Genomic DNA, 26910 nt, shown 5'->3' with positions numbered 1-26910 from the left:
TAAAGAAAAACTGCCTGCTGTTTGTGAGAAATTTCCCCTTCACAAGTTTCCAGCTGTGTCCCCGTGTTCTTGATGAACTCATTTTAAAGTCACCGTCTCGATCCACTGGACTAATTCCCTTCATCATTTTAAACACTTCAGTCAGGTCTCCTCTTCATCTCCTTAAGGCTCAGCTATTTTTTATCTTCCCTACTAACTCATCCCCTGTAGCCCTGAATCAGCCGAGTTGCTCTTCTCTGGACCTTTTCTAGTGCTGCTTTATCTTTATGTAGCCTCGAGACCATAACTGCACACAGGACTCCAGATGAGGCCTCATCAGTCTGTTATAAAACTTGAGCAGAACCTCCTGTGACTTGTACTCCACACGTCAAGGCGCTATATAACCTGACATTCTGTGAGCCTTCTTAATGGCCTCTGAAACACTGTCAGGAGGTCAATAGCTTGGAGTCCACTATGACCCCTAAATCCTTCTCATAAGGTGGACTCTCGATTTTCTGACCACCCATTGTGTATTCAAACCTAATATTTTTACTTCCTATGTGTAATTCTTTACATTTACTGACATTACATTTCATCTGCCCAAGCCTGTCTGCTGTCCAAGTCCTTCTGTGATGATTTAACGGATTCCAGATTATCTGCCAATCCACCTCTCTTGGTATCATCTGCAAACTTCACCAGCTTGTGCCTTATATTCCTAAATACATCTATAAGTATATTAAAAGAACACCACCCTTACCATCACCCAGTTCTGATGAGGTTCCTCGCACCTTCACCCTCTGCTTCCTGTGTCTGAGCCAATTCTGCACCCACCTAAAAACATCACCCTGAACTGCCACTTCTTTTAATTTGATGCCCACCCTCTCATGTGGCACCTCATCAAATGCTTTCTGAAAGTCCACCTCAATCATCTCATCTGCTCCACTCTGGTCGTATTCTTTTGTTGCCTCCTCATAGAATTCCAGCCTGTTAGTAAAACACGACCTCCCTCTTCTGAGCCCATGCTGACTGTTCCTAATATCTCCTGTCCTTGCCATGTGTTGCTCAATCTTATACTTAATAATTCCTTCCATTAATTTTCCTGTGATGTTTCATGTTACGCTAACTGGCCTGTAGTTGCTCTGATCTGCCCTGTCACCCTTTTTATATAATGGGATGATATTTGCCATTTTCCAGTCCTTCGGAATCTCATTTTCTGGTGTTGCTCCACTGTGTTTTATTTATCAAGTCCAAAGTCAGCGCAGCCAGACGGCTACCAGGACATTTGAGAGCACTTCATGCTTTTCTCTGCTTTATGGAGAAGCAGATTTCATTTTCCAGCAGGACTTGGCACCTGCCCACCCTGCCAAAAGTACCAACACCTGCTTTAATGACCATGGTGTGTATCACTGGGCTTGACTGGCCAGCAACCTCACCTGACCTAAACCCAATAGAGAATCTGTGAGGAAGAGGAAGAGGAGAGACAGCAGAGCCAACAGTGCAGATGAGAGGAAGGCCGCGATCAAAGCATCCTGGGCGTCCAGAACACTTCAGGAGGGCTACAGGCTGATCGCCTTCATGCCAAGGGAGCCCTGACCAAGTATTGAGTGCAATATGGACATCATTTTCAGTAGGCCAACATTTCTGTATTAAAAATCTTTTTTTTTTTTATTGGTCTTATGCAATATTCTAATTTTCTGAGATACTGAATTTTGGGTTTTCATTACCTGTAGGCCATAATCAGCAAAATGAAAAGAAATAAACGCTTGAAAGATATCACTGTGTGTGTGTAATGAATCTCTAGAATATACGTGCTTTACTTTCTGAATTGAATTACTGAAATAACTGAACTTTTCAATGATATTCTAATTTATTGAGATGCACCCATAATAAGTTAGAGGGCACCTGTGGGTTGAGGAAGTGTCCCCATGTCATGGAAAGTAGAAGCAAATCTCCCCACCAGCTCGGCATGCCAAGTGTACGCTTCATTGGCTCCACCACTCCAGCATGCCAGTTCCAGACCGGGCACGGCCAGATCAGATCCGGTCAGCTCGCCAAAGCAAGAGCCGCAATTGAAGGCCGCAGAGGAACTCTCACCTGTGCTTGTTGCGCTCCCTCGAAGCGCTGCGCCCGTCTCTGCTCTTACTTTGGTGATCTCGGCTGCGACTCCTCTTCTCTCTGCCCCAGCTCCGATGCTTCACACTGCGACTCCGAGATCTGCTCCGGCTTCTCTTTCTGTGCCGTTCTTTTTCTCTTTCTAGATAAATAATACAGGGGTGCATTTTGGTCAGCTGGAACGTTTAAGGCAAGATTTGTATAAATAAAAATAACATGGATCCAGATCAAGAGGTCGGGATGGAGGAGCGGATGACTATAAACTTGCAATGCCAGTCAAAGGGCAAACTCAATCGGAACTTGCAAAAGCCTTTGCTTTATTCCCAAAGTTACAAGACACGGGCGTCATGACTGACATATAAAATTGGACTGCAGGCTTTTTAAAAAGTCATGAAATGGCAAATCTGATTGGACAGCGCGGGTTTTACGATTGGGTGAAGCCTTTAGCCCTGTAACGTGGGACATTCTGCAAACTAACACTAAACGACAATACCCATTGTTAGCTCACGTCTGTTGCTGTAGGTAAATAAAAATGATACCAGTTACAAATTTAAACATGGTAATTAATTAGAATCTGCCAAAATAAAGATCTGTGTACATTAAAAACAGGACAAAAATCAATATGGGTACAAACTGTAGATTGATTGATTTATTTTTTTACTAACTACATGTATGTTCATTCTAATGTAGTCGCTGTGACTTGCTGCATACTTGGATATGTGAAACTCTGTAGAAACCACAGTATGTTGGGCCGCACCATCCATGAAGCCATTTTCTAATCTACTAAACTCTGAGTGGCCAGGACCCAAAAGGCAGCCATTCCCTATTGTCCCCTTTGTGTTCTTTCACGTGTAGACGCCTCAAATCTCACACCCTTGGCGCTCTCTGGTCAGATACACGTCTTCAGTTCTGCACCTCCTCTCCCCTCTCTTTCTATAGCCCTGTAACCTCAGCCACTCAGAGTGAACCAACAGGCATGAGAAAGAGCTTCACATTTTACTCATGGGGGATACATTTTATTATAACTAGTTAGTGCTGTACAAGTACTGTAGATACTCACTGTGGCGGGCGGCCGGGATGCCCCTTCAACGTATGTTCCGGGGGGAGCAACGATGGGCTACTCAGTACCTCCCTCGGGATGCTTGGTGGCAGACGATGGGGCCTCAGTTTCCCGCTGGGCTCTATGGGAGATGGAGCTCTCCACAGCCCTGTTGGGATCTGGGGTGGCTGCCAGGGGGTGCGAAATGGGTACCTGAGCCCTTAGACATTACTAGACACCGCGTGACCAGCAGCATCGTACGTCAACGTCGCCGCCATATTGCGAGTGGCACTGCTGTGGAGTGGAGTGAAGTAAAGGATAATGTGCTGCGTGGGATTTAACAAACCGCTGTGCGCTCCAACCCCGATCCCGGGGGATTACATTTCATAGCTAAGGCTGAACAATTGTTTGGTTATATTTGGCCATTTGAAAATCCCGTTTTATAATCTTAGCACTCAAGGTCACCTTACAATAAAATGAAACAACATTAGTAAAATTAAAACAAGAGAATGAAAAATCTAAATCAATAATTAGCAAACAAACAAAGATAACTGGCAGTAACAGTGCAACATTCACAACTGGTATCCCAGTTTGAAAAAGAGACGTTTTGAGGGCAGTTTTAAAATGCGTTATTGAATCGAGCTGACGGATATGAGAGGGAAGAGAATTCCAGGGTGGAGGAGCACCAGGAGAGACGCTCGACTCCCAGAGCACCGAGTGTGACGTGTGGGACAGAAAGTCGAGCTGAAGAGGAGGATCTGAGTGAGCGAGAGGAGTGCCAGTCTGGAGGAGATCAGCGAGGTGTGGAGAGCTTTAAAATGTTCAGAGCGGGATTTAGTATTGTAGTCAGTAGTGAACAGGGAGCCAGCGACGTGAGAGAGAATCGGTGAGACGTGTTCAGTGGATTTACAACAGCAGGTTATTATCCTGGCAGCAGAATTTTGAAGAAGTTGTAAGTTTTTTTGGGATGCCAGATAGAATAGCATTACAGTAATCTATACGTGAGGTGACTCGGGCATGAACCGATAAAAACAGGACGAAGTCTAGAAATGTTTCAGAGATGGAAGAAGGCAGTCAGAGAAATGTTACTTATATGGGAGGAATTATTTAATAATAATAATTATTACTATTATTTAATAATTGCCATTATTAGTGTATAAATGGATATAAATAATTGCATTTAAAAAATTTGCCAAAATCTGTTGTATGTAAATGATATTGTTTTAAACGTTATTGTTTTTTCGGTTTCCACGTCTACCCGTATTAGACTAAATGGCACTTTTGCCACTCATATTATGGCGGACGCGCTGACGTATCGCGTCGACTGGACAGCTCAGTGGATGAGGCGACTACCTATACATGTCTAGGCCTGAGCCTGCCCAGAAGTGCAATCGGAAACAGGTGATCAAGCACCAGGAGCACTTCTGGGTGGGCTATAAAAGGGGTCAGCAAGCACCACTCAGGGGCCAGACTCGGGAGGAAGAGGACGAAGCTTCAAGGGAGGAGTGGTGGTGCCAGAAGGGCGTATTTCTGATTTACTGCGAGTGCTTTTTGGGACTGTGTTGTGGCCGAAGGGATTATGGGGAAGACGTGCCCTCCAGCTGAAGAAAATAAAATGCCTTTTGTGTCTTTTATACGTGACCCCATGTGAGTCTGTGCCGGGTCGGGCGTAATATGGTGTCTTTATATCACATCATGTATAAGCTGGGTCCTGAAACCCAAAAAATCGATGATAAAAATCAGACCCCAACTTGTACGCCCGTTCAAAATTACGACACATTTTTTTTTTTTTTTACATCTTCTTGCCTCCTCCAATCTCTCATCAGTTTCTCAGACGAATCGAATTTTGTTGTTCATTTAAAACCAGCTTCACATTTTCTTCTGATCAAACGCTCCATCGTAGATAAGGGATGTGAGATACAAAAAACACAAAACGGTGCAAACGTCACTTCGGAAGAGTGCGGGTATCGCCGTGTGGTCACGTAGGCACAATAGAGAGAGAGGGGAGGAGCACACGCTGATACAGCGCACTGCCACACCTACATAGAAACAAAAAGGCCGTGTGCCCCGTGGTGACTCTCTCAGGTGGGCGGGCATCAGCATATCATAATCTCCTGGACCAACAGCGTGAGTCTTTCACATTCGACTTGTATGACTGACATTATAAAATAACAGAAATCATACGGTAAACTCAAGTCTCGACTTAAATAGAATGTGAATTGGCGAATCAAGACCACACAATCTGATAAAGCTGGCGTGGAATTTCAGGTGTCGCATTCGAGTCTTCCTGCTCAGTTCATCAGGCTGCCTGCTTTCTCTGCATTCGCCAGGGCGTAACACGGCAGAGAGACGGAGCAGGCCTTTGCAAGCCCCTCTCTTTATTGTCCCCGCGGCGTAGCTCCTGACACACACACACACACACACACACACCACCGCCCACCTCAAGTCACTGAGAAAGAAAGGAAATGCAAAGCATTAAGCGCTGAAACTCGGCCTCTCTCTGTTGCAGGTGGCCAGCAATTCGGTCTTAAAAAGCAGCCTCCCCAAAGCACTGGGGGTAGAGGAAAAAGAAAAAAAAAACCCAGCTGGTCCATCGTCTAACACAGGGGTCCTGGAGGACCACCATGCCTGCGGGTTTTCATTCGGACCCTTTTCTTAATGAGTGACCCATTTTTGCTGCTAATTAACTTGTTTTGAATTCATTTTATTTTATTTGCTCTTGGGGTGGCACGGTGGCGCAGTGGGTAGCGCTGCTGCCTTGCAGTTAGGAGACCCGTCTGGGTTCACTTCCCGGGTCCTCCCTGCGTGGAGTTGGCATGTTCTCCTCGTGTCTGCGTGGGTTTCCTCCCACAGGTTAGGTGCACTGGCGATCCTAATTTGTCCCGAGTGTGTGGGTGTGTGTGTGCCCTGCGGTGGGTTGGCACCCTGCCTGGGGTTTGTTTCCTGCCCTGCACCCTGTGTTGGCTGGGATTGGCTCCAGCAGACCCCCGTGACCCTGTAGTTGGGATATAGCGGGTTGGATAATGGATGGATGATTTGCTCTTGAAGACTGAGACCCCTTAAATCAGGGGTGGTGCACCCCAGGCCTGGATGGCTGCAGGTTTTCATTCTGACCATCTTCTTAATTAGTGAGCAGTTTTTGCTGCTGATTACTTCTTTTAATTCACTTGACTTAGGCCCTATATCTATCTATCTATCTATCTAACCATCCATCCATCATTCAACCCACTATATCCTAACTATAGGGTCATGGGGGTCTGCTGAAGCCAATCCCAGCCAACACAGGGTGCAAGGCAGGAAACAAACCGCGGGCAGGGTGCCAGCCCACCGCAGTCAGGCCCCATAGTTGTTTCTTTTTCTTTAATTAGCAGTAAAAAACAAGCTGCCACATGACCAGCTCCCCTGTGCCCATCACACAATATCTGACAATAAAGAGAGGTGACGGTCTCAGGAATGTCGATCTGCTCAGGTCACCCAAACATTTTGACGGTGCTTTTAATCAACATGAACAGTTTTTGAAATGTGTGCTGCGGCAGAATGAGAGCAGCAACAAGCCATGGAATTAAAGAACGGCTTTAACTCACAGCAAGAACCGTCTTCTCATTAAGGAACCGGTTTGGAGTTTGAAGCCCCGGTTTAGCTGCTCATCTGTTCGCTCGTTTCACGTCTCATTTCTCCTTGGCTGTCATTTACTGAAGAAAGGAGTCAACTCAGAGGGCTGAACTCTTCTAACAGGGCCATTAAAGTGATGGGAAAAAGTGAATTAGAAGTGAAAACTGATTAGGAAAAGGGCGAGAATGAAAACCTGCAGCCACTGTGGCCCACCAGGCCTGGAGCTCGCCACCCCTGCCTTAATCGTTTCTTCTTCCTTAATTAGCAGCCAAACAATAACGAGATACAACACGAGCCAAAACAACTGGTTGTCCATCATACAACATCTGAAAATAAAGAACGATGGAGGACTCAGGAATGTCGATCTGCTCAGGTCGCTAAACATTTTATCAGGGCTCTTAGAAAGAGAAAATCAGCAATTTCACAAATGTCTGCTAACGCACCGCGAGAACAGCGACAAGCCACGGAATTAAAGAACGAGTTTAATGAACGACAAGACTTGGCACCTCATGAAGCAGCTGCTGGGAGGTTGAGACCCTGACTCAGGTGGTCTTCTGTCGGCTCCCTAACTTCACGTTTCATTTCTGTTTGGGTAAAGAAATGAAGAGACTCAGGGGAGCAAATCTTAAAAAAGCAATTCAGTTAAAATTGAAAGTTAATTAGTAACACAAATAGGGCACTCGTTAAAAAAAGGGCTAGAATGAAAACCTGCAACCACGGTGGTCCCCCAGGACTGGAGTTGGCGACCCCTGGTCTGGTAAGATACAAGTACAGGCCACGCATCACTCCACCACAGAGGGGGCGCCGGCGTATCACAGACCGCCGGGCGAAGTTCGAATCCCAAACCGACTAACAACACGCACATCCTTGGAGATGCTGGAGGAGAACACGACCCGGGCAGTGCTGGGCACAGACCCCAAAGCCTTGAGCTCTGCTGACGGACTGAAGTACTCGACTGCTCCGTGCCACGGCAGCGTGCGATGTTAACAGTTTTCTGCTTTTTAATGAATCGTGATGGTCCATCTTTGGTCTCCCTGCCTTGCACCCCAAGCTACTGGGATAGCAACCAACTCCCAGTGACCATGAACTGGCCGAGGATGGATGGATGAACGCATTTTTTTGATGCTGTAGCGTTTTCAAAACTGCCTGATTCACTCGACAGTCACAGTGAAGCTGACGAAGGCGACTTAGGGGGGCAGTTCCAGAAGCTGCCCGTCCCACGGCCACAGTGAAGCCAGTTTAGAGCTGCCAGTCCACCCTCAGCTGCACATCTTTGGAAATACCGACGGATAAATGCCAGATGTGCAGCTGCTCCAAGTTGGGGCGCTGGAGGTGTGAGGCGGCCGCACTAACCGCTGCGCCACCCTATTCATCACAAACAGATGTGTTTACTCCTTCTGTGTATTTTTTTCTTATTTCACACAAGTTCAGTCCTACGGGCCCCTGTGGCTGCAGGTTTTTATGCCAACCTATTTGACAATCCGAGTGCCTTTACCTTTTAATGAATCTCTTTGTCCTTTTTCATTTTTCCCTAATGCCCATTCATCCATCATCCAACCCGCTATATCCTAACTACAGGGTCAATCCCAGGCAACACAGGGCGCAAGGCAGGAAACAAACCCTGGGCAGGGCGCCCGCCCACTGCAGGGCACACACTGGGGACAATTGAGAATCGCCAATGCACCTCACCGGCATGACTTTGGACTGTGGGAGGAAACCCACGCAGACACGGGGAGAACATGCAAACTCCACGCAGGGAGGACCCGGGAAGCGAACCCTTAAGGGTCTCCTTACTGCAAGGCAGCGGCGCTACCCACTGCGCCACCGTGCCGCCCCCTTCCGTAATGTTCCATTCAGAAAAGTGCACTCCTAAGAAATATGTTGTCATATCTTTAGATGCTCAACTCATCCATCCATCCATCCATCCAAACCCGCGTTACCCTGAGCAGGGTCACAGGGCAGCAGGAACCAATGTGGGAAGAACCCCTGAATCGTAGGATACACACACACAGGGACAATGCAACATCGCTAGACCACCTATGTCCCTAGACGGTGACAAGGAAAGCCACAAGGATACAAGGAGAACATGCAGACCCCAGGCAGGGAGGACTCCTTGTAGAAAAGCGGTCCGCACTCCATTTTCTTTTGGATTCCCTTTCTCTGTGATGTCCGATTTCATGAGCAGCATCCAAATACTGACAACGACAAGAATAGCAGACTCGTGTGCGAACGACACTGAACGCTAAAGGGCGGCCATTTTAGTGGCACCCGCTTATAAACAGTCAGAACGCTAACCAGAACCGCACATTTAAACACACAAAAAAACTAAATCTTAGGCATCTAAAACACACATTCCTGTTTCGTTCCCAAAAAAACCAAACCAATAAAATAACCAGTTTGTAATTTAAGGATTTAGCTCAAAAAAAAAAAAGAAAAGCACAACCTGGGAAGTTGCAGCTGACTTGGTAATCACAGGAGTCATTAGGTGGGAGCCTCCTGCGCTGAGCCCCAGCACCGCTGACTTACCTCATCATCTCAGACTCTTTTTCATTTTCATGCTTCACAACTCAGAACTAAAGACCAACGTGTTTTGCTGAAATCCTTCCCTTCATTCGCCCACAGAGTACCAAACGTATTTTCCAAGTGCCAAGAAGGTGGCACGGTGCCACACGGCTCCCAGAATGTCCTTCAGGTCCCAGCCTGGACAGTCCTGCTCTGTTGAGATTTTACATGGCCTCTGTATTTCTGAGCACTTATTCCTTGGGTGTGACGGACCCTGTCACCCCCAGACCCCCCCTGACAGGTCAATACAATACAATTTATTTTTGTGTAGCCCAAAATCACACAAGAAGTGCCACAATGGGCTTTAACAGACCCTGCCTCTTGATAGCCCCCCAGCCTCGACTCTCTTAAGACGACAAGAAAACCCTTGTAGGGAAAAAATGGAAGAAACCTCAGGAAAGGCAGTTCAAAGAGAGGCCCCTTTCCAGGTAGGCTGGACATGTAGTGGGTGTCAATAGGAGATGATGAACTGGCTCTGTATGAATGAATAAAGAAATAAATGGGCCTGGCCTTCCGTCTAGGGTGGGCTTGTGCCTTGAATAAGCAGCACTCCCCCCAGATCTCATTACCCTGTCCGGCCACCTCTGCCTCTTTCCCCAGATCACTTCCTCCTCTTCCTAATCCATCACCTCTTCTATCACACACTGGCAGTGCCTTGTCACTCTGTGCCATGTCCCCCTTTTCACTTTCATTCAGCTCAGCGTCACTGTTGCTCCTTTTAAATGCAAAAAAAAAAATCACAGAAAGTCCTCACAGAAACAGAACTGCAGCGGAACACGCGACTGTCAAGGAATGTGTGATGGGGCTGCTTTGTGAAAGGCGCTATATAATCTGTGAACCAACTAGCCATTGGCATTTATTACTTTTCATTTTGCACACAGGAGACCTGGCAGAAAAAAAAAACAAAAAACAAATCCCAAAAGACAGGCGCGGATAACGATGGACTGTCCGGTTGCCCGGCTGCCTTTATCAGAATGTGAAAGTTTGGTATAAGAAGACCAAAGGAGATGTTCGGGGGCATCTTAGTGTATATGACCAGGCAAATAACATCAAGATATGAATGAAGCTTGGGCAAAAAAAATTATATGATAGATTCCCTGACTAAAGCTCAGCTGATTGGGAAAGGAATAAAGCGACTGTCACGTTTGAAGAGCCGGCATGCAGAAAACCGACACGACTCTCGCCTGCGTGCAAATCTCCTGCAAACATGTCATTCTATTTTCAAATTCCCGGTTACATTTTTAATGAAAGAGATAAAGAAAAAAAGTGGAGGGAGAGGGAGGGATTCCCCGTTTAAAACCCGCACCCCTTGACGACAAACGCAGCCTGTCACTCACCCTGGCGATTCTCGCTCAGCTGCTTTTCAAACTCGTCGAAATCTGACATTCCGACTACAATTTTTTTTAAAAAGCTCACTTGGAAATACGAATAACTTTTAGCTACAGTGAAGAAACGAAATCGAGCAAATGCCGTTAAGCTCCCGGTCTAGTCGCCAGTTTTCTCCAATGCCTCGCAACACCAGCGAGAATTCTGAGTGACGGCGTGTCGTGACCAATCAAAAAGAGCGCCGCCGTGGTGCCATCATGCGCTTCCTGTTCAAGAGACGTCACGACCGGTCTGTTGCCGTTGGGAATGCGCTCGACCGTAGACATATACAGTATAGATAGACGCCGCATTCATTTTGTTGCCCAGTCGACACGATACGTCAGCGCGTCCGCCATATTGCGAGTGGCAAAAGTGAAATTTAAACTAATACAAGTAGACATGGAAACTGGGTTTTCTGATGAAAAAAACAACAACGTTTAAAACAGTATCGTTTACATACAACAGATTCTGGCGAATCGTTTAAATGCAATTATTTATATCCATTTATGCACTGATAATGGCAATTATTAAGTAATAATAATATTATTATCATTATTATTAAATAATTCCTCCCATATAAGTAACATTTCTCTGACTGCCTTCTTCCATCTCTTAAACATTTCTAGACTTCGTCCTGTTTTTATCGGTTCATGCCCAAGTCACCTCACGTATAGATTACTGTAATGCTATTCTATCTGGCATCCCACAAAAACGTATCCATCGCTTACAACTTCTTCAAAATTCTGCTGTCAGGATGGTAACCTGCTGTTGTAAATCCACTGAACACGTCTCACCGATTCTCTCTCAGCTTCGCTGGCTCCCTGTTCACTACTGACTGCAATACTAAATCCCGCTCTGAACATTTAAAGCTCTCCAGACCTCGCTGATCTCCTCCAGACTGGCACTCCTCTCACTCACTCAGATCCTGTAATTTAATATTATTCAGTCTGCCAATGTGCTGCAGCCTTAGTTTGTGGCAGACGGAGACAACTAAAGACATGAGCATGAAATGATGGTTGTCAATTTCAAACTGTTTCCTCGATGTGCTCCTTCATCTGAGCCAATCTCAGCCTGAACAAACTGATCGATCAAAGATCCAGCTCGTCGACTGTCAATAACATGCTCGGCTGCTTTGCCCACCTTGACTGGACCCTCAGATATTTTTAGTGTTAGCGAGTGGTAGCAGTGGCGTAGCGTAGTGGGGCGGCAGGGGCAGCCCGCCCCGGGTGGCACTTTTAGGGGGCGGCAAAGAATTACTGTATACTTTAGTCTTTTAAATTGAAATACCTAACTAAGGGGGCAGCGAAATTTTCCTCCGCCCTGGGTGGCTGACACCCACGCTACGCCACTGAGTGGTAGCTTTGATCATATGATGGCGGCACAGCATCTATTACCAGACTAGCATGGCACACGCCACAGGACAGCTTTCACCAAACCCTCTCTAATGGCTACCTGACCTCCCACGGCTTCCTGAGGTGGGAAACCTTCCGAGTTTGAGGAATGTTAACAGCTAACAACAATCGACATGGTCGGTGACTCAACACATTGTTTGGAGGCTCACTTGAGCTCATAAATTCATAGCTTTGTTAGCTCAGCCTGGCGTAGTTAAAGTGAAGATTAGAAAACGGGATTTTCTGAAGCTAAATATAACCAAAACAATTGTTCAGCCTTAGCTATGAAATGTAATTCCCCGGGATCAGGTTTGGAGCGTACGGCGGTTTGTACAATCCCAACAAGCACATTATTCATTACTTCATTCCACAGCAGTGCCACTCGCAATATGGCGGCGACGACGTTGACGTACGATGCTGCTGGTCACGCGGCGTCTAGCAATTCTATGGCTATGGGTAGCAGTAATGGTAATTTTGCCCAGAGGGGACTGGGCGGTATCATGGTCTGGAATCCCTACAGATTTTATTTTTTCTCCAGCCGTCTGGAGTTTTTTTTGTTTTTTCTGTCCCCCCTGGCCATTGAACCTTACTCTTATTCGATGTTAATGTTGATTTATTTTTTATAATTATGTCTTTCATTTTTCTATTCTTTAATATGTAAAGCACTTTGAGCTACTGTTTGTATGAAAATGTGCTATAGAAATAAATGTTGTTGTTGTTGTAATTAAAATTAGTGTATTCAAGTATTAGCATAAATAAGCATTTACCTTAGTGCAAATATTAATACAAGTTAAACAAATGGTTAAATAAATAAAGGCACATGCCATATTTCTTTTTTAATTGCAGCTTAGCTCTAGCTAGAGGACCCAGGAAGGGAGGATGATGAGATAACGACAGCTCAAGGGTAGAAGAAGGGAAAACACCTGTTGGCTCTCAGCCGACCAAAAAATAAGCGAAGCAGAAAAGTAAAGATAACTGACAGAAAATAAGAAATATTGGTGGCTCTAATAAAAGTTGATGAGACCAGCTGCAGAAAACAGAGTCAGTGGAAAGCAGTGAATAGGCTGCTTCTAGTGAAGTCAGAATGATAAGAAATGATACTGTATATAAACTGTAAGAAACTTTTTGAACTGATTTGGCCGAATTGGGTTGAGTCCGTGTTGTTGTTTTATTGCAATAAAGCTAATTACTCTGTTTGCTCGTCCTCTTGACTCCTAGAGCCTTCATTCCGGGTGAAGAACTTTCGGTGCGTCTTTTGCTCCGATGGTTTTCTCTTCGTCACTTACAGACAAGTGTGGGCAAAAGTGCAGAAGGACTTCCATGTTGGCCAGTATAAAGGGACTTGCCAGTCTCATAGCGTCGAGCCCGAGTCGGGTGGACAAAGTGTGCTAGGAGCAGTGGAGGAGGCAAAGACCAGAAGAGAAAAGAAAGAAGAAGAACTGTGTGCTGTCGTGCTTGTAATTACTTGTGGCTGTGGTGGGAAACGCTTTGGGAAGAGTTTCCCATGCAATGATAAGGCTCTTGTGTGTTTTCGTTTTGTGACCTGTGCCTGTTTGTGTTGGGTTTGGGTGACCTGGAGCACCCTCTAGTGTCCACTATATCTATAAATATATATATATATATATATATATATACACACACAAATAAATATATAGGGAGAGATTTGAGTTCCCTGCCCGGGATTGGTTCCTGCCTTGTGCCCTGTGTTGGCTGGGATTGGCTCCAGTGGACCCCTGTGACCCTGTGTTCGGATTCAGCGGGTTAGAAAATGGATGGATGGATATTTGAGTTAATTGAGCATGCATCCTAATCAAGATGGCAAAGTACAGTAAACAGAGACCCACAGTGACAAACAGCCACCACTGCCAGTGGGTGACAGTCGCTCTTTATCTGATTCCTCTCAGATCAGCACAGTGAGACGGAAGTCACAGCACCCTTACGAGAACCTAAAATGCCCCTCAGGCTCTAAGGCCGGGCATGTCGGCCCTCTCAGAATGGCAGGGGGGCCAGCAGACCTCCAGACGAATAGGTGGCAGCATGAGGTGTCCAGTAAGAAGACCTAAGTGGGTGTCCTCATAAGATTGAGACTCGTGGAGGACAAGCAGGAGTGCGGGCCTCAAGGAAGTGAGTTTGGAGAGCCCAGCACTTCCTAGATTATAAAGACACAGCTGGGACCACCAGATGGCGCTCTGGCCTTTTGATCTTAGAGTTTTAGTGGGATTCTGTAGCTGAATCTGGTGGCGACGCTGGAAGAAAGTTTTCAGTCCATTTGTTGTCATTTTGCTGATCGTGTTACCAGGGTCCTGCCATGTTAAAGTGTAGAATATAAAGCCAAATGTAACATGTTAAGGAATGAAGGATCAGTGAACGTCACAAACTAAATGCAACAAAATTATTTTCAGAATACAAGACAAAACAAAGGCCATTTTTTGACTACTCGGCGGTCGCAGAACAGAATTCTGGAAACTGGGCATCAAAGTGGGTCAAACCTTCAGCAGACTTTGTCTTGAACCTGCCGCAGTGAGGATCACGGGCCACTTCACTGCACTGACTTCCATTTAGAAGACCCCGGTGGGCTAAAGAGGACCCTGAGGTTATTATTAGCGGAACACTCAGTCCTGATCACGTGACCTGCTCGCTGCCCCACGCTAAAGATACTGTAACACTGCATGCGCAAAAAATGCCCACCTCAGCTCCGAGTTATAAAAAGGCCGGTAGTCTGCTGCAGTCGGCTGTGCGGCCCGTCAATGGGCTGTGAAAGGCAGACCTGAAAGTGACCAGCCAGCCAGATCGACCTGGGACAGGAGAACCTCCGCAGGCAAACCTGACACACGGTGGGGTCTCAGGTAGGCGGGTGCTAATGTGACACGGCCGGGCCCTTGGGGGGGTTTTAGTAGAGCTGGCCTGGAGTTAAGTGGATTTGTTCTTTTGTTACACGCTGCTAATCCTGTCCAATTCCCAAGTGACACTCGCTCCTCTCGGAGTCGGCATGTTTGTCTGTTCTAACACCTGAGTGAAGTTTGTGCGAGGCTGCATGGGCAGCAGCTGTTAATAACAATCACGTCCAAGGGTCTGAATCTGTTTGGATACGGTTAGAGATAGAGATTTACTAACTGGGGTGTAATGGCACTTGGCGGCAATGTAATGCTTACAGATTGGCACGGACTCATTCTTACTTTCTAGTATACGAAGTACAGGGAAAGTATTGGAATCGTCCAAAAATCCGACCTCGAGATTTTAATGAATCTCAACATTTTAGACCTCCCCGAATCAGAAAATTCTGTCTGTCTGTGTGTAAACACGATAACTTAGAACTTGAGGACACGTTCACTGAGCTCAACCAAATTTTACGTACAAGTATTTGGTACAAAATGTCGATTTCTATCAACTTTTGGGCAATTTCTGCTAACCGGAAGTTCAACTTTACCTTTCATTCATGTGGCTGTAGAGTCCGATTTGTTCAACTTTCCTTTTCTAACAATTGTTCATTATAGTATTCATTTGATTTGTTGTTGATGGTTCTTTAATGTACATAATAGAAACATATAATCATTGTCTTGCGGTTTACTCCTCCAATATTTATCCCCATATCTGAGTAAACGAGAAAGTCGAGGGGAGAGCACTCCCGGTTTTTATTATTTTATATTAAAACATCTGTTCTGTTACATGAAAATGTCACCTTTACCGAGTGTCACAGAGGCCTTTGCCTTGTCGCTTCACCACATGCCAGTCCTGTACAAAACATTGATTGATTTGATTGATTAGAGTCACTAGTGTGCTCCAGGTCTCACAACAAAAGGAACTATATGATATTTAGATAGTGTTGAAAGGCGCTATATCTTAGATCAAAAAAAACCTACTGACTAATAGGTAAAGCTACTCTCAGACAGATGGATAGCATGGGAAAGGAGCCACCTAAATAAGATGCATTACTATTATTATAGACAGATAGATATGAAAGGCACTATATAATGATAGGTAAGTAGACAATCTTCATTAGTTTTTAGAGAAGCTCATGAGATGTAGAAATACTGTTAAAAACATTACCTACCCCCTCAAAACAATTACAACATAAGAAAAAATATATATGCAGAGTTTTTGTGTGTATATACTGTACAGACAGACAGACAGATAGATAGACAGCATAGTTGGCAAGATTAGATAGACAGACATGAAAGGCACTATATAATAGATAGCGTAGTTGGTAGGATTTGATAGATAGACATGAAAGGCACTATATAATAGATAGCATAGTTGGCAGGATTAGATAGGATTAGATAGATAGCGTAGTTGGCAGGATTTGATAGATAGACATGAAAGGCATTATATAATAGATAGTGTAGTTGGCAGGATTTGATAGATAGACATGAAAGGCACTATATAATAGATAGCGTAGTTGGCAGGATTAGATAGATAGCGTAGTTGGCAGGATTTGATAGATAGACATGAAAGGCACTATATAATAGATAGTGCAGTTGGCCGGATTTGATAGATAGCGTAGTTGGCAGGATTAGATAGATAGATATGTGTAAGTTCTACAAGAAGGAATATTGAGAGTTGGAGTAAGACTCAGCAAATCTGCTATGCCAGAAAAGACAAAACACCCTGCAACTTTTCAGAAGAATTCACATATTGCTATTCTCATTATGCAACAAGTTCATAAAGAAATTGGACATTGTGTGCGTAATTACAAGATGCTATACCCTGCAACTCCTGGGTAATGGGTCAAGTCATCAAGACAATGCCAGATGCAAAAGGGGCAGTCAGAAGAGTTTGTGTGCAAACTAAGACCAGCACACTGGACAGACCCGTGAACAAACTGTACCTGATCCAGGAAGGATCAAACAACTGAAACGACTGAAATGATTAATGCTTCTTTTTGCATGCCTAATTTACTTGTGTTTTTACAGTAGAATCCAAGTTTTAAGTTTCTAAAGTTTGGTTTAACTTCTGTAAAGTAGTGAAGGCTCTTAGTAAGTAAAGTTAAAGTAATTGATTTCTGCCTTAGCATAAACAATTAGGGGCCGGATTTGTAACACCCATTTTCCTAGTTCTATAAGATTCATGAATATTTTACTAGATAACAAAGCATAATCTATGGGAGGTTCCTATAACCCCCCATAAGTAGAATTGTATTGGTATCTTCTTGCCATTTCTAACAGCTTTGAGTAAACATTATTCTTCAGTTAGTGACAGCCTTGCCATGTGTAAGGTGTAGAGGCATACGGTTTTAAACCGTGACCGTGCTTACGCACGTGACCTTGCCTGGGCACGTACTCGTGCCCACACCTACCGGCTTTTTGAGTGTGTAAAGTAAATTGTAAAACGGCACATATTTAAGTGTTGAATCGTATGCTTAAGGCAAACAGAAGAAGAAATTAAAAACCTTTAAGTATAGAAAGAAGAAGTACGGAACTTTTAAGTACAGAAATAAGTTTCTCAAGAAAAGCTAAGTTTAGAGAAGATACAATTTTCCTTTCTCTTGCCTTTTATTCTACATGTGTAACTATTTTTCTTTTATTCTTGTGTGGATTATTTGCATTTAACTTTCACTAAATATTTTCAAAATGAACTTTTGGACTGCGAGATTTCTTTCGGCATACATTTTGCCCACGCTTAACTTAGCCTTTTACTTCGGTGGCTACAATATGAAAGGCACTATATAATAGATAGTGTAGTTGGCAGGATTAGATAGATAGATAGATAGATAGATAGATAGATAGATAGATAGATAGATAGCGTAATTGGCATTATTAGACAGATAGATATGAAAGGCACTATATAATAGATAGATAGATCATTCCCAGTGGCATTTCTGTGTTAAGGGCCAGCGGGGGGCACAGTCCCAGCAGCTGCTGTGCAGTTGGTGCACTAAGCTTCCCCCTACCAGTTATCTTATTATTAAAATGTTCCGCAGCCCCCAGCTTTGTCCTCTTTAAGCAGTTTTTGTTTTTTTTTTGTGTCATTTTTCTTTCATGTGCTCGACGTAATTCATTGTCGAGAGAACTCTTGCAGCTTGTGGTCTGTAAGATCGAGTGACAGCAGCCTGTTTCGGCCTGAGGGTTTGGACCAGTTGGCTCTGCAGTGTCCCCTGTACCTTTGTCTGTGTGCACATGTGTCATCTGAAGTGTCCAGTTTAGTGACGGGACTTGAAGGTCACCTCCTCCACCTGTTGTTGTTTGTCTCCACTTTTGCTTTCAGCTTTTCCCAGTTCAGGCCATGCAGCCCCCACTCCAGCACCGTTTCTTCCCTTATAGACAGCTGCAGCAAAAAAAGAAAAGAGAGTAGCCGAGTACGAGGCATGCATACAACACAAGGCTCATCACAAATGTTTTGACAATTTAATAAGATGATGGCTCATTTTGGGGGCTTCTGGTGCCTGAGATGTTGAATCTCATATTATTTTTTTTGACGTATTAGTTTTTTTGATTGAAAGCTTCCTTTTGTTGTTGTGAATTTTTTTGTACTGTTTTGGTCACCCCTTTGTTAGGACGTTGTCAGGGGGCGTGTCCTCAGAGGTCACAAACGCCAAGTCATCATTTCGATTTTTCAGCTTCTAAAAGCCTTTTTGACATCAGGTCTTTTGTTTTTTTAAAAAGATACACACTTGCCTGGCTTTGTATTACAAGCAAGATAAGTGTATATTTTACTTATTTTTTTAATTTCTTAATATTATTAGTGTTTAAAAAATGAAGACATGTGTCATAAGTTTCATAATTTATAATTTGGGGGAGGGTAAACATCATAGCTCATATTTCATAAATCATATTTGGGTGGGGCTTAAAGCTGTCAATCAATCATCCCTTTGACAGTTTCTGTCTGGTATCATATTGGGGCGGGGCTTAAAGCTGTCAATCAATTATCCCTTTGACAGTTTCTGTCTGGTATCATATTGGGGCGGGGTTTAAAGCTGTCAATCAATCATCCCTTTGAAAGTTTCTCTCTGGTATCACATTGTGGTGGGGAAGAATAAAATTTGATTGGTGGACTGCAGCCAGCACAGTGTGACAGTACTCTTGTAAAAGGCGCTATATATATTATGCAGTTTAACTGACCGATGAGCTGATTGGCTGTTATTGTGTGATAGTCCTCTTATAAAATAAAGAGAACGTAGTTAATAATTTTTCAGCCTGAATTTTGCTCCTTGACATGCACCCTAACCCTAACCCTATGGAAAGCCTAATCGGAATGTCAGGATGATTTAAACTGTAATATTTCTTTCTTTTTTACGTCCCTCAGAAGATGAGCTTCTACTCTGTTTTGGCCGTACCAGTGGCGGTGGTCATCATTGCTGGGGTATACTACCTGTACAATGAAGTCACCAGGCTCATGTCCAAGTCAGCAGTCCGCAACAAAGTGGTTGTCATCACAGACGCAGTGTCAGGAATGGGCAAAGGTGAGTTTGGCAGTTTTGTCCCCTCCTTCAGACATCCCAAAGGTGGGCTAAGAAGGCCCTCTGTCTGCCCGAGACACCTGTGAGGTGTGAGCAGAAGGCCACCTTGCTGTAAAGTCTCAGCCGGTCCCCTCACCATCCTGTAATTTAATGTGCCCGCCATGGGCTACAGTTGCAGTGTGGGCAGTGGATCTGTAAGAGTCTGTCAGAAGGACCAGTTAGATGTGCCAGTTCTGCTCTGGTGTGGTCAACCATAGACCGTCTCAATGAGCTCTATGCACAGGGGTGGGCAAAGGTAGGTTTACAGTGGTGAGTGGGCAAGGCTGGCAATGTGAGCACTAACGAGGCTGCACCCGAGTGTATTGTGCCATCCTGTTGAGTTAAGAAAGCGCTTGTAATAATTATAACCTGCAAGTCTTAAACTGTAAACGCACTTTTGCCCACCCCTAAGGGTTGTCTGTGCATCACGAAAAAAATCTGTGGACCCATGGGCTTTGAGCTCAGTCTCAATTGACAGCTTATGCCGCGGTGCCAATAAAACAAACCACAAATTGAATGTGTGGCCCACCTTGACCACAAAATTGGGTTTGGGTCTTTCTCGTGGCAGGTGCCAAGCAGAGATGTGAACGCACATCATGGCTGACAGGGAAAGCCGCTAACTGGGGCTTTGGGATTTTCTTATGGCAATTGGTGACAAGGACGCGCACTATGGCTGTCACTACAAGCACCAGGCGCTGTGGCAGAGAGCCGCATGGCATGGGCTGACTGAACGTGCGGACACTGGGCATTCTGTGCCACATCAGTAGGCCTTGGGTCCGATAAGCACGTGGCGTGTCTGTCAGAAACAGAACCACAGCGACACTGGATGGCAGTGCATGACATGGCAGTAACCCTGGCATAGGGACCTGGGGTGCTGTGTTTTGTGCGAGGAGCTTCTCGTTGAGGACCACCAGTCTCAGTGGTTCTACTTAAATTACAAGAAACTGCAATGCAGGCTTAAAAAGAGTGGAATCAGAAGACCACTGACATTACGGGTTTACTGCCTCAGATATACAATATGGCCAAAAGTATGAGGACGTCCCTCCGCATGACTGAGGTCACATCTGCACACAGCGATGCGATCTCCATTGACAAACACTGGGCCGTATAGAAGAGCTCAGGGACTTTAAATCTGGGAGTGTCACTGGATGCCACCTGTGCCACAAACTGTGATAAATGTAAAAATCAGAGAAGAGAAAAGCAAACCAGTTATATTCTGGTGGTAGAAACACCTCCCGGCCACAGGGGGCGCCAGGACTGAGTTTGAGAAGCACTGCACTGCCCCGTGGAGAAGCCACATGCGTTGTGGTAGTGATCAGCAGAGTAAGGCGCTATATAGACATACACATGGCCGCTGACTTTCTGTGTGACTACACACAGTGTCTTCCCATGGGAAAGGCGCCATATAAGATAGAGTTGCTTCACATCGTTTCCTTCTCTCCTTTTCAACTTCTCTCTCTCTCTCTGTTTCCAGAATGTGCTCGGGTTTTCCACATGGGAGGCGCTCGGCTCATACTCTGTGGAAAAGACTGGGACAAGTTACAAGCCCTGCATGATGCACTGAGTGACGTCGCTGACCCCAGCGTGGTAAGCACCATGTGCCCGCTTGGCACCCTTTCACTTCGGTTACTGCTACCTGGTTGTGGCCTGGGAATGAAGGGACCAACTGGTGACCAAAAGGACAAACCACAATGATGTGAAAAATAACCAAAAAAAAGAAGAATAAACGCCACCCCGCATTCTTACAGAAAATAAGTTCAGGTTTGCAGTGGAGGCGTCATTCTCTGTGCCCAGGTGGTCACGTTAGGTTATTGGGTGCCTTGATGTGTAGAGAGTAACGCTTCAGCTACCTGAGGCCTCACATGGAGTGCAGCTTTGATCTCCATGTTACAAAAAAAGACAAAGCAGCACTAGAGGAGGTCCGACTTGGCTGATTCAGGGCCATAGAGGAGCACAAAGGAGAGACAGTGAACGACACTGTTTTAAATGAACAAAATATGGAGGAGGGATAGGGATCAAAACTAAAGGCACAATTAATAAGGGAATATGAAAATAATATCTAAACATCTAAAAGATGAAATACACCAGGCATAAACTCACCGTAACACGCATGGCGGCTCACTGATCACTCATAGTACCCCCCGGGATCAGGGCTCAGGTCTTACCTGCTCGTTCTCTTGCATGCGTGTATGAATTTGCTCAAAACACGTCAGTTTCTTCCTACGTCCCAAAGTAGCGCACGTTGTGTTCATCTGAAGTCCTAATTGTGCCCAGAGACCCCAAACGTGTGCCGCTCTCTTGCATCTGTCTCCTTATTCATTTCTCATAGATGTTCAGTCCCAAATTAATTCTTCTGGACCTTAGTGACATCAGTGCCATCCCGGATATCACCAGAGAGATCTTGGAGTGCTACGGCTGTGTAGACGTGCTGATCAACAACAGCAGCATGAAAGTCAAGGCGCCTGTGCAGAATTTGTCTCTGGATTTGGACAGGAGGATCATGGACGCCAATTACTTTGGACCGATTACTTTAACAAAAGGTAAAAGGGCATCCTGTGAGGGAAAGAGCGGCTCGGAAGACGTCAGAGTCGTTGCATTTTCAGATAATTTTGTATTGCTCCACATAGTCTGGCACTGCATGTTCTGCCAGGGTGTGTGCCTTCAAAAAGCGACAAAGGCTTGTCATGTCAAGGGTACTGTCACACATGAACGGTACTTACTTATGTGTCTCCTCAGAACAGCTGACAATAATACAGGATAAAAAAAGTACATACAGAAATAAATATGACATTTTAAAGGGAGATGATAGATAGATAGATAGATAGATAGATAGATAGATAGATAGATAGATAGATAGATAGATAGATAGATAGATAGATATGCTGTGTATTCTGCCATGTGGTGGTCTTAATGAATGTGACTTCTCCTCTGTTGTTTTTTCTTTCCTTGTAGGTCTGCTTCCCTCAATGATTTCCCGAAGATCAGGTCACCTCCTGCTGGTAAACAGTATCCAAGGAAAACTGGCAGTCCCCTTTCGCACAGCCTGTAAGTGATGCCCACCAGGAACACAACCCCAGTTGACACCAGTTTGACATTCTTAGTGTGTGTGTCCATTCAATGAAAAATTAAAAATGCAGGAGCAGAGAAAATGGGGCGCTGACGGACTCCAGCTTATCATGGCCATCTCCCATTTATAATCAACAAATCACGTGACAAGAAAAAAATACTAATAGACAAGAAAGGCGCTATATAGAATTTGGTGTAGTAGGCAGGATTAATTAGATAGATAGATAGATAGATAGATAGATAGATAGATAGATAGATAGATAGATAGATAGATAGATAGATAGAGTGAAAGGCACTATATAATAGATAGATAGATAGATAGATAGATAGATAGATAGATAGATAGATAGATAGATAGATAGAATTTGGTGTAGTAGGCAGGATTAGATAGATAGATAGATAGATAGATAGATACATTTTGGTATAGTAGACAGGATTAGATCCTTACCTCCTGATGTCTTGAGATTCATAAAGACGAGGTGGCCATGGCAGATGAGGCTGGCGGTTGCCCCCCAAAGCCCCTGGCCCGCCATCATGAGGGACCCAGTACATCTGTCCGTCTCCTCTTCTCCTTCCAGACGCTGCCTCCAAGCACGCTGCTCAAGCCTTCTTTGACTGCCTGAGAGCTGAAGTACAAGAATTTGGAATCTGCGTGAGCACCGTCAGCCCCACCTTCATCCGCTGCTACGGTCAAGCGCCTGACCCCAGCAACCTTGAGAAGTCCGTCTGGAAATGTAAGTGGGAGTGTGGATTGCGATGTGGTGGTGCTTAGTGGAGAGGAGCCTTCTTTTCAGGACTGACTCACATCACCAATGGCTGACAGGCTGGATGGGGAGCAGGTCAAGTGAGACTGGATGTAGTGACCACCACTGTGTGAGGGGCCTCATAAGTGGATCCACGAGGTGTGTCGCTCACTTTGCCTGTGTCACTTTTGGGGACAGTGCCATGTTAAGACACTGGTAAAACACCCAACAAGACATGGAGGGCTAAAGCAAAACACAGCCATTTAGGAAACACAACCCGTGGCGTAACGTTTGGGGGCTTTTTAATTTGTGTTTGAGAGGAAGACAGGTCACATTTTTCAAACATAAGATTGATATTAAAATGGAATGAAATGTGTTAAGAGGAAAACATACAATCCATGTTTTTAAAAGCATTTTACAACATCGTGTCGTTAAAGCCGCAGTCCAGATAGGCTTGTGGTGGCCCAGCAGCTTTCACAGACACCACCTTAAAACTCAAGTGATCAAAAACTGCACTTCGGTCTCATTGTTAGTAATCTGTAAAAGACCTCAAGACTTCGACAGAAACACGAGGATCAAAATTTAGGGCAGGATTAACGAGAGCCCCTCAGTTCCTCATGGAGGATTTCCAATTTTATTATCAGGTACCAAAAGACCCATTTAGGTCATAAAGTGGAAGGGACGGGGCCAGCACCATCGTTGTCACGTGAAAATCGCACATCTCGGTGTGAGAGAAAGCAAAGGGGCTGAGTTAAGGACGCTGTGACAGTTTTATGTTTGCCCGTACCTTCCATTTTCTGACTCGCATGTGTGACAATGTTGTGTGTGAAAACATGAGGTTAAAAACGTTTTGTTGACCATCTTGACATATATAGAAAGCATCATGTTTGGGTGCCATATTCCTGAAACTAACCAAGAATTGCTGGGCTAACCTCAGAAAAAGTAGGTGAGCAGTGAGGGGCAGCCTGTCTACTGTTCCTGGGGGGGGTATAGAGGTGATTTGGCTCAAGTGACCATATAATGACACGTGTCACTGTGTTTTGGCAGAGCACAGACACAAAAACGTCAAACTGTTCAGTTCAACTTTAATAGGATGAAAGTCTGGCGCCACCTATGGGTGACCTCCCTGTATAGGAAAGATCTCAATGTACTGTCACATTACAGAATGGTGTGAGACTTGAGAGTGGGCACCACAGGGATGGATGAATGGTGGACAAACTTTGTAATAAAATTTCACCTCTTGAGACTTCTGAATTGTCCCAAGTGGCCGGAGAGTTTACAGGAAGTGCATGCAGTCAGGTTGGGCAAGCAATGCCCACATGGAAAATGCCGGGCAGTGATGCAATGTCTGTCCCCTTCTTGCAGTCTGTTTCAGAAAACTGGTTCATGGTGTGCACCCCGTGGAGGTGGCCAACGAGGTCCTTTGGACGGTGAACAGGAAGAAAAAGGAAGTGTTGATGGCAAACCCCATCCCTAAGGTGGCCCTGTACGTCAGGTCTCTCTTTCCCGGGCTCTTCTTTGCAGTGGTGGCCGCCGGGGTGAAGGACGTCCCTCTTGTGGTAGAAGAGGAGGCCAAGTAGACCTATTTGGCTCCAGAAATGCAGGAGAGGCATCTTCTCTTAAGGTTTCCTCATTCCTCTGGTAAAACTCTCTGGGCTTCACCAAGTCCAAGTTGACTGCCACCTGCTGGTAACAGCCAGACAGCAACTTGGAGGGCAACATGTGCTGACTGGTCTGCCACCCTAATCAGCGTCTGAGTGCGGCCCACACGGAACCAATTCAGTTCAATGTGTTCTTATTTAGCAGACTTCCATGAATAAACCCAGAGAGATGCATGCATATATAAATAAAGTATGGTTAATAAAACTGTTTTATACAGCACCTTCTACATCTTAAGAGAGTCCTCAAATCAAATGGCTTTGTTGGGTCAACTTTGGGTTCCCAAGGACAGAAACAAAACCCTCAAAAAATGCCAAGAATTTGTGTTGTAATGTATCGAGTGTCCACCAGGTGGCAGTATTTTATAGTTTTTGTTGGGCTATTGGGCCATCCAGCGCTGGCAGAACGTCAACCACAGGCTTATGTTGGCCACCTTTCAAAGGGAAATGGCAGGATGGGGGACACCAGATGTTTTCTGGAGTAAAGGTGGGCAAGTGAAGCAACCATCCCACCAGTGTACAGTCAGGGCCCAAATGGAGTTTTATTAAACGCTCTGCTTCATCCTCACCACGTGAGTGTATTTGTATGTCTGTCACATCCTTAGAATTAAAGTGACAGTGCTGAGGACATGGCGGCATGGTGGCGCAGTGGTAGCGCTGCTGCCTCGCAGTTAGGAGACCCGGGTTCGCTTCCTGGGTCCTCCCTGCGTGGAGTTTGCATGTTCTCCCCGTGTCTGCGTGGGTTTCCTCCCACAATCCAAAGACATGCAGGTTAGGTAGATTGGCGATTCTCAATTGGCCCTAGTGTGTGCTTGGTGTGTGGATGTGTGTGTGTGTCCTGCGGTGGGTTGGCACCCTGCCCAGGATTGGTTCCTGCCTTGTGCCCTGTGTTGGCTGGGATTGGCTCCAGCAGACCCCCGTGACCCTGTATTCGGATTCAGCGGGTTAGAAGATGGATGGATGGATGCTGAGGACATCGGCTCAGATCCCAGCTGGGCTGCCAGGCTGGCTATCCACTTTGGAATGATGTGTGTTGGTTGGTTCTGTCTTCAAGCTGATCACTTGACACAGGACATTAGGGTGTGTGTCCTTGAGCCCAGAAGTGCGAGTTGAAGTCAATCAGTGAGTGACCAGGATGAGCCCAAACGGACTAAACAGCACGCCGGCCTTTCAATTAGAAAGATAAGGGTCAGAGGTGTAGTGCCCTCTGTGTCCACCAGGGTGCAGTGTACCCACTACTAATGGGGGCTTGAAGACGGTCAAAGACAGCAGGCTGATGACCGATGCTGGCCCGGATAGGCTGCAGCTCCCTGGAGACCCTGCATACGTGGGTTTGGAAAATGGATGGTTGGGCATGTTGGTGAACTTGTGATTCAAAGGATTTGACAGCTGCTTCTCAGTTTCTTTTATGTTTATACAAATATTGTGTGTGAAGTGACACGCTCGGGGTCACACAGTCAATCAGCAGTGGGCACCAAACTTCAGACTTTGTGGTTTGATATTCATGCCTTTGTAAGGTCATTACAATCCCACGTCGTTTTACAGGTGCCATCTACTGTAGGTGTCTCTGTCCTTCTGTGAGTGCTGCTTGCTGAAGTGACCTGCTCAGGGTCATACATGGACCAAACCAGTGAACCTGAGAATCTGTATAGCGCCTTTCAAAGGTGAGTACAATCCACATGAATTGGACAGCTGCTTCTCGGATTATGTTTATACAAATACTGAGTGTGAACAGACACGAACAAGCAAGCAGCATTAAAGACTAAGCTTTATATAGCGCCTTTGTCAGGTGATTCTAGTCCCATGTCATCATACTGGTGCTGCTCAGCTGTTTCCATATTTGTATAAATATGGCGGATGAAAGACATTCTGTAAATCATACTTCTAATCAGCAGTTGGGGAAATAAACCTGTAGTTTTATATAGTGCCTTTTAAAGGTGATTACAATCCC

At 45.2% G+C, this 26910-nt stretch overlaps 2 protein-coding genes across 2 annotated transcripts in view; one reads left to right on the top strand and one right to left on the bottom strand.

Moving 5' to 3' along the window:
- Positions 1-10822, bottom strand: part of LOC120517173 (splicing factor U2AF 65 kDa subunit-like) — a 47344-nt gene extending 36522 nt beyond the window's left edge. The window contains exons 1-2 of the mRNA XM_039739335.1: positions 10642-10822; positions 2074-2233 (exon numbers count right to left, since the gene is read on the bottom strand). Coding sequence (XP_039595269.1) covers positions 2074-2233; positions 10642-10690 — 209 coding nt within the window. The 5' untranslated portion in view covers positions 10691-10822. The remainder of the gene's footprint in view (positions 1-2073; positions 2234-10641) is intronic.
- Positions 10823-14778: 3956 nt separating this feature from the next.
- dhrs7cb (dehydrogenase/reductase (SDR family) member 7Cb) lies at positions 14779-25197 on the top strand. Its single transcript, XM_039740354.1, has 7 exons — positions 14779-14906; positions 19300-19456; positions 20967-21079; positions 21822-22032; positions 22445-22537; positions 23137-23292; positions 24667-25197. Exons 2-7 carry the CDS (start codon positions 19303-19305, stop codon positions 24879-24881), a joined length of 942 nt encoding a protein of 313 aa, XP_039596288.1. The 5' UTR covers positions 14779-14906; positions 19300-19302; the 3' UTR covers positions 24882-25197.
- The last annotated feature ends 1713 nt before the right edge of the window (positions 25198-26910 follow it).

The sequence above is a fragment of the Polypterus senegalus genome, chromosome 17, assembly GCF_016835505.1.
Source record: "Polypterus senegalus isolate Bchr_013 chromosome 17, ASM1683550v1, whole genome shotgun sequence".
Lineage (NCBI taxonomy): Eukaryota > Metazoa > Chordata > Cladistia > Polypteriformes > Polypteridae > Polypterus > Polypterus senegalus.
Note: the sequence above shows the minus strand (reverse complement) of the source record. Positions and strands in the feature narration are given on the sequence as shown.

Bases quoted from the DNA above. Each gene is read 5' to 3' on its own strand.
- dhrs7cb (XM_039740354.1), top strand. From the start codon at position 19,303: ATGAGCTTCTACTCTGTTTTGGCCGTACCAGTGGCGGTGGTCATCATT. The intron at 21,080-21,821 runs GTAAGCACCATG...CATTTCTCATAG, and splicing joins ACGTCGCTGACCCCAGCGTG to ATGTTCAGTCCCAAATTAAT. The intron at 22,538-23,136 runs GTAAGTGATGCC...TTCTCCTTCCAG, and splicing joins AGTCCCCTTTCGCACAGCCT to ACGCTGCCTCCAAGCACGCT.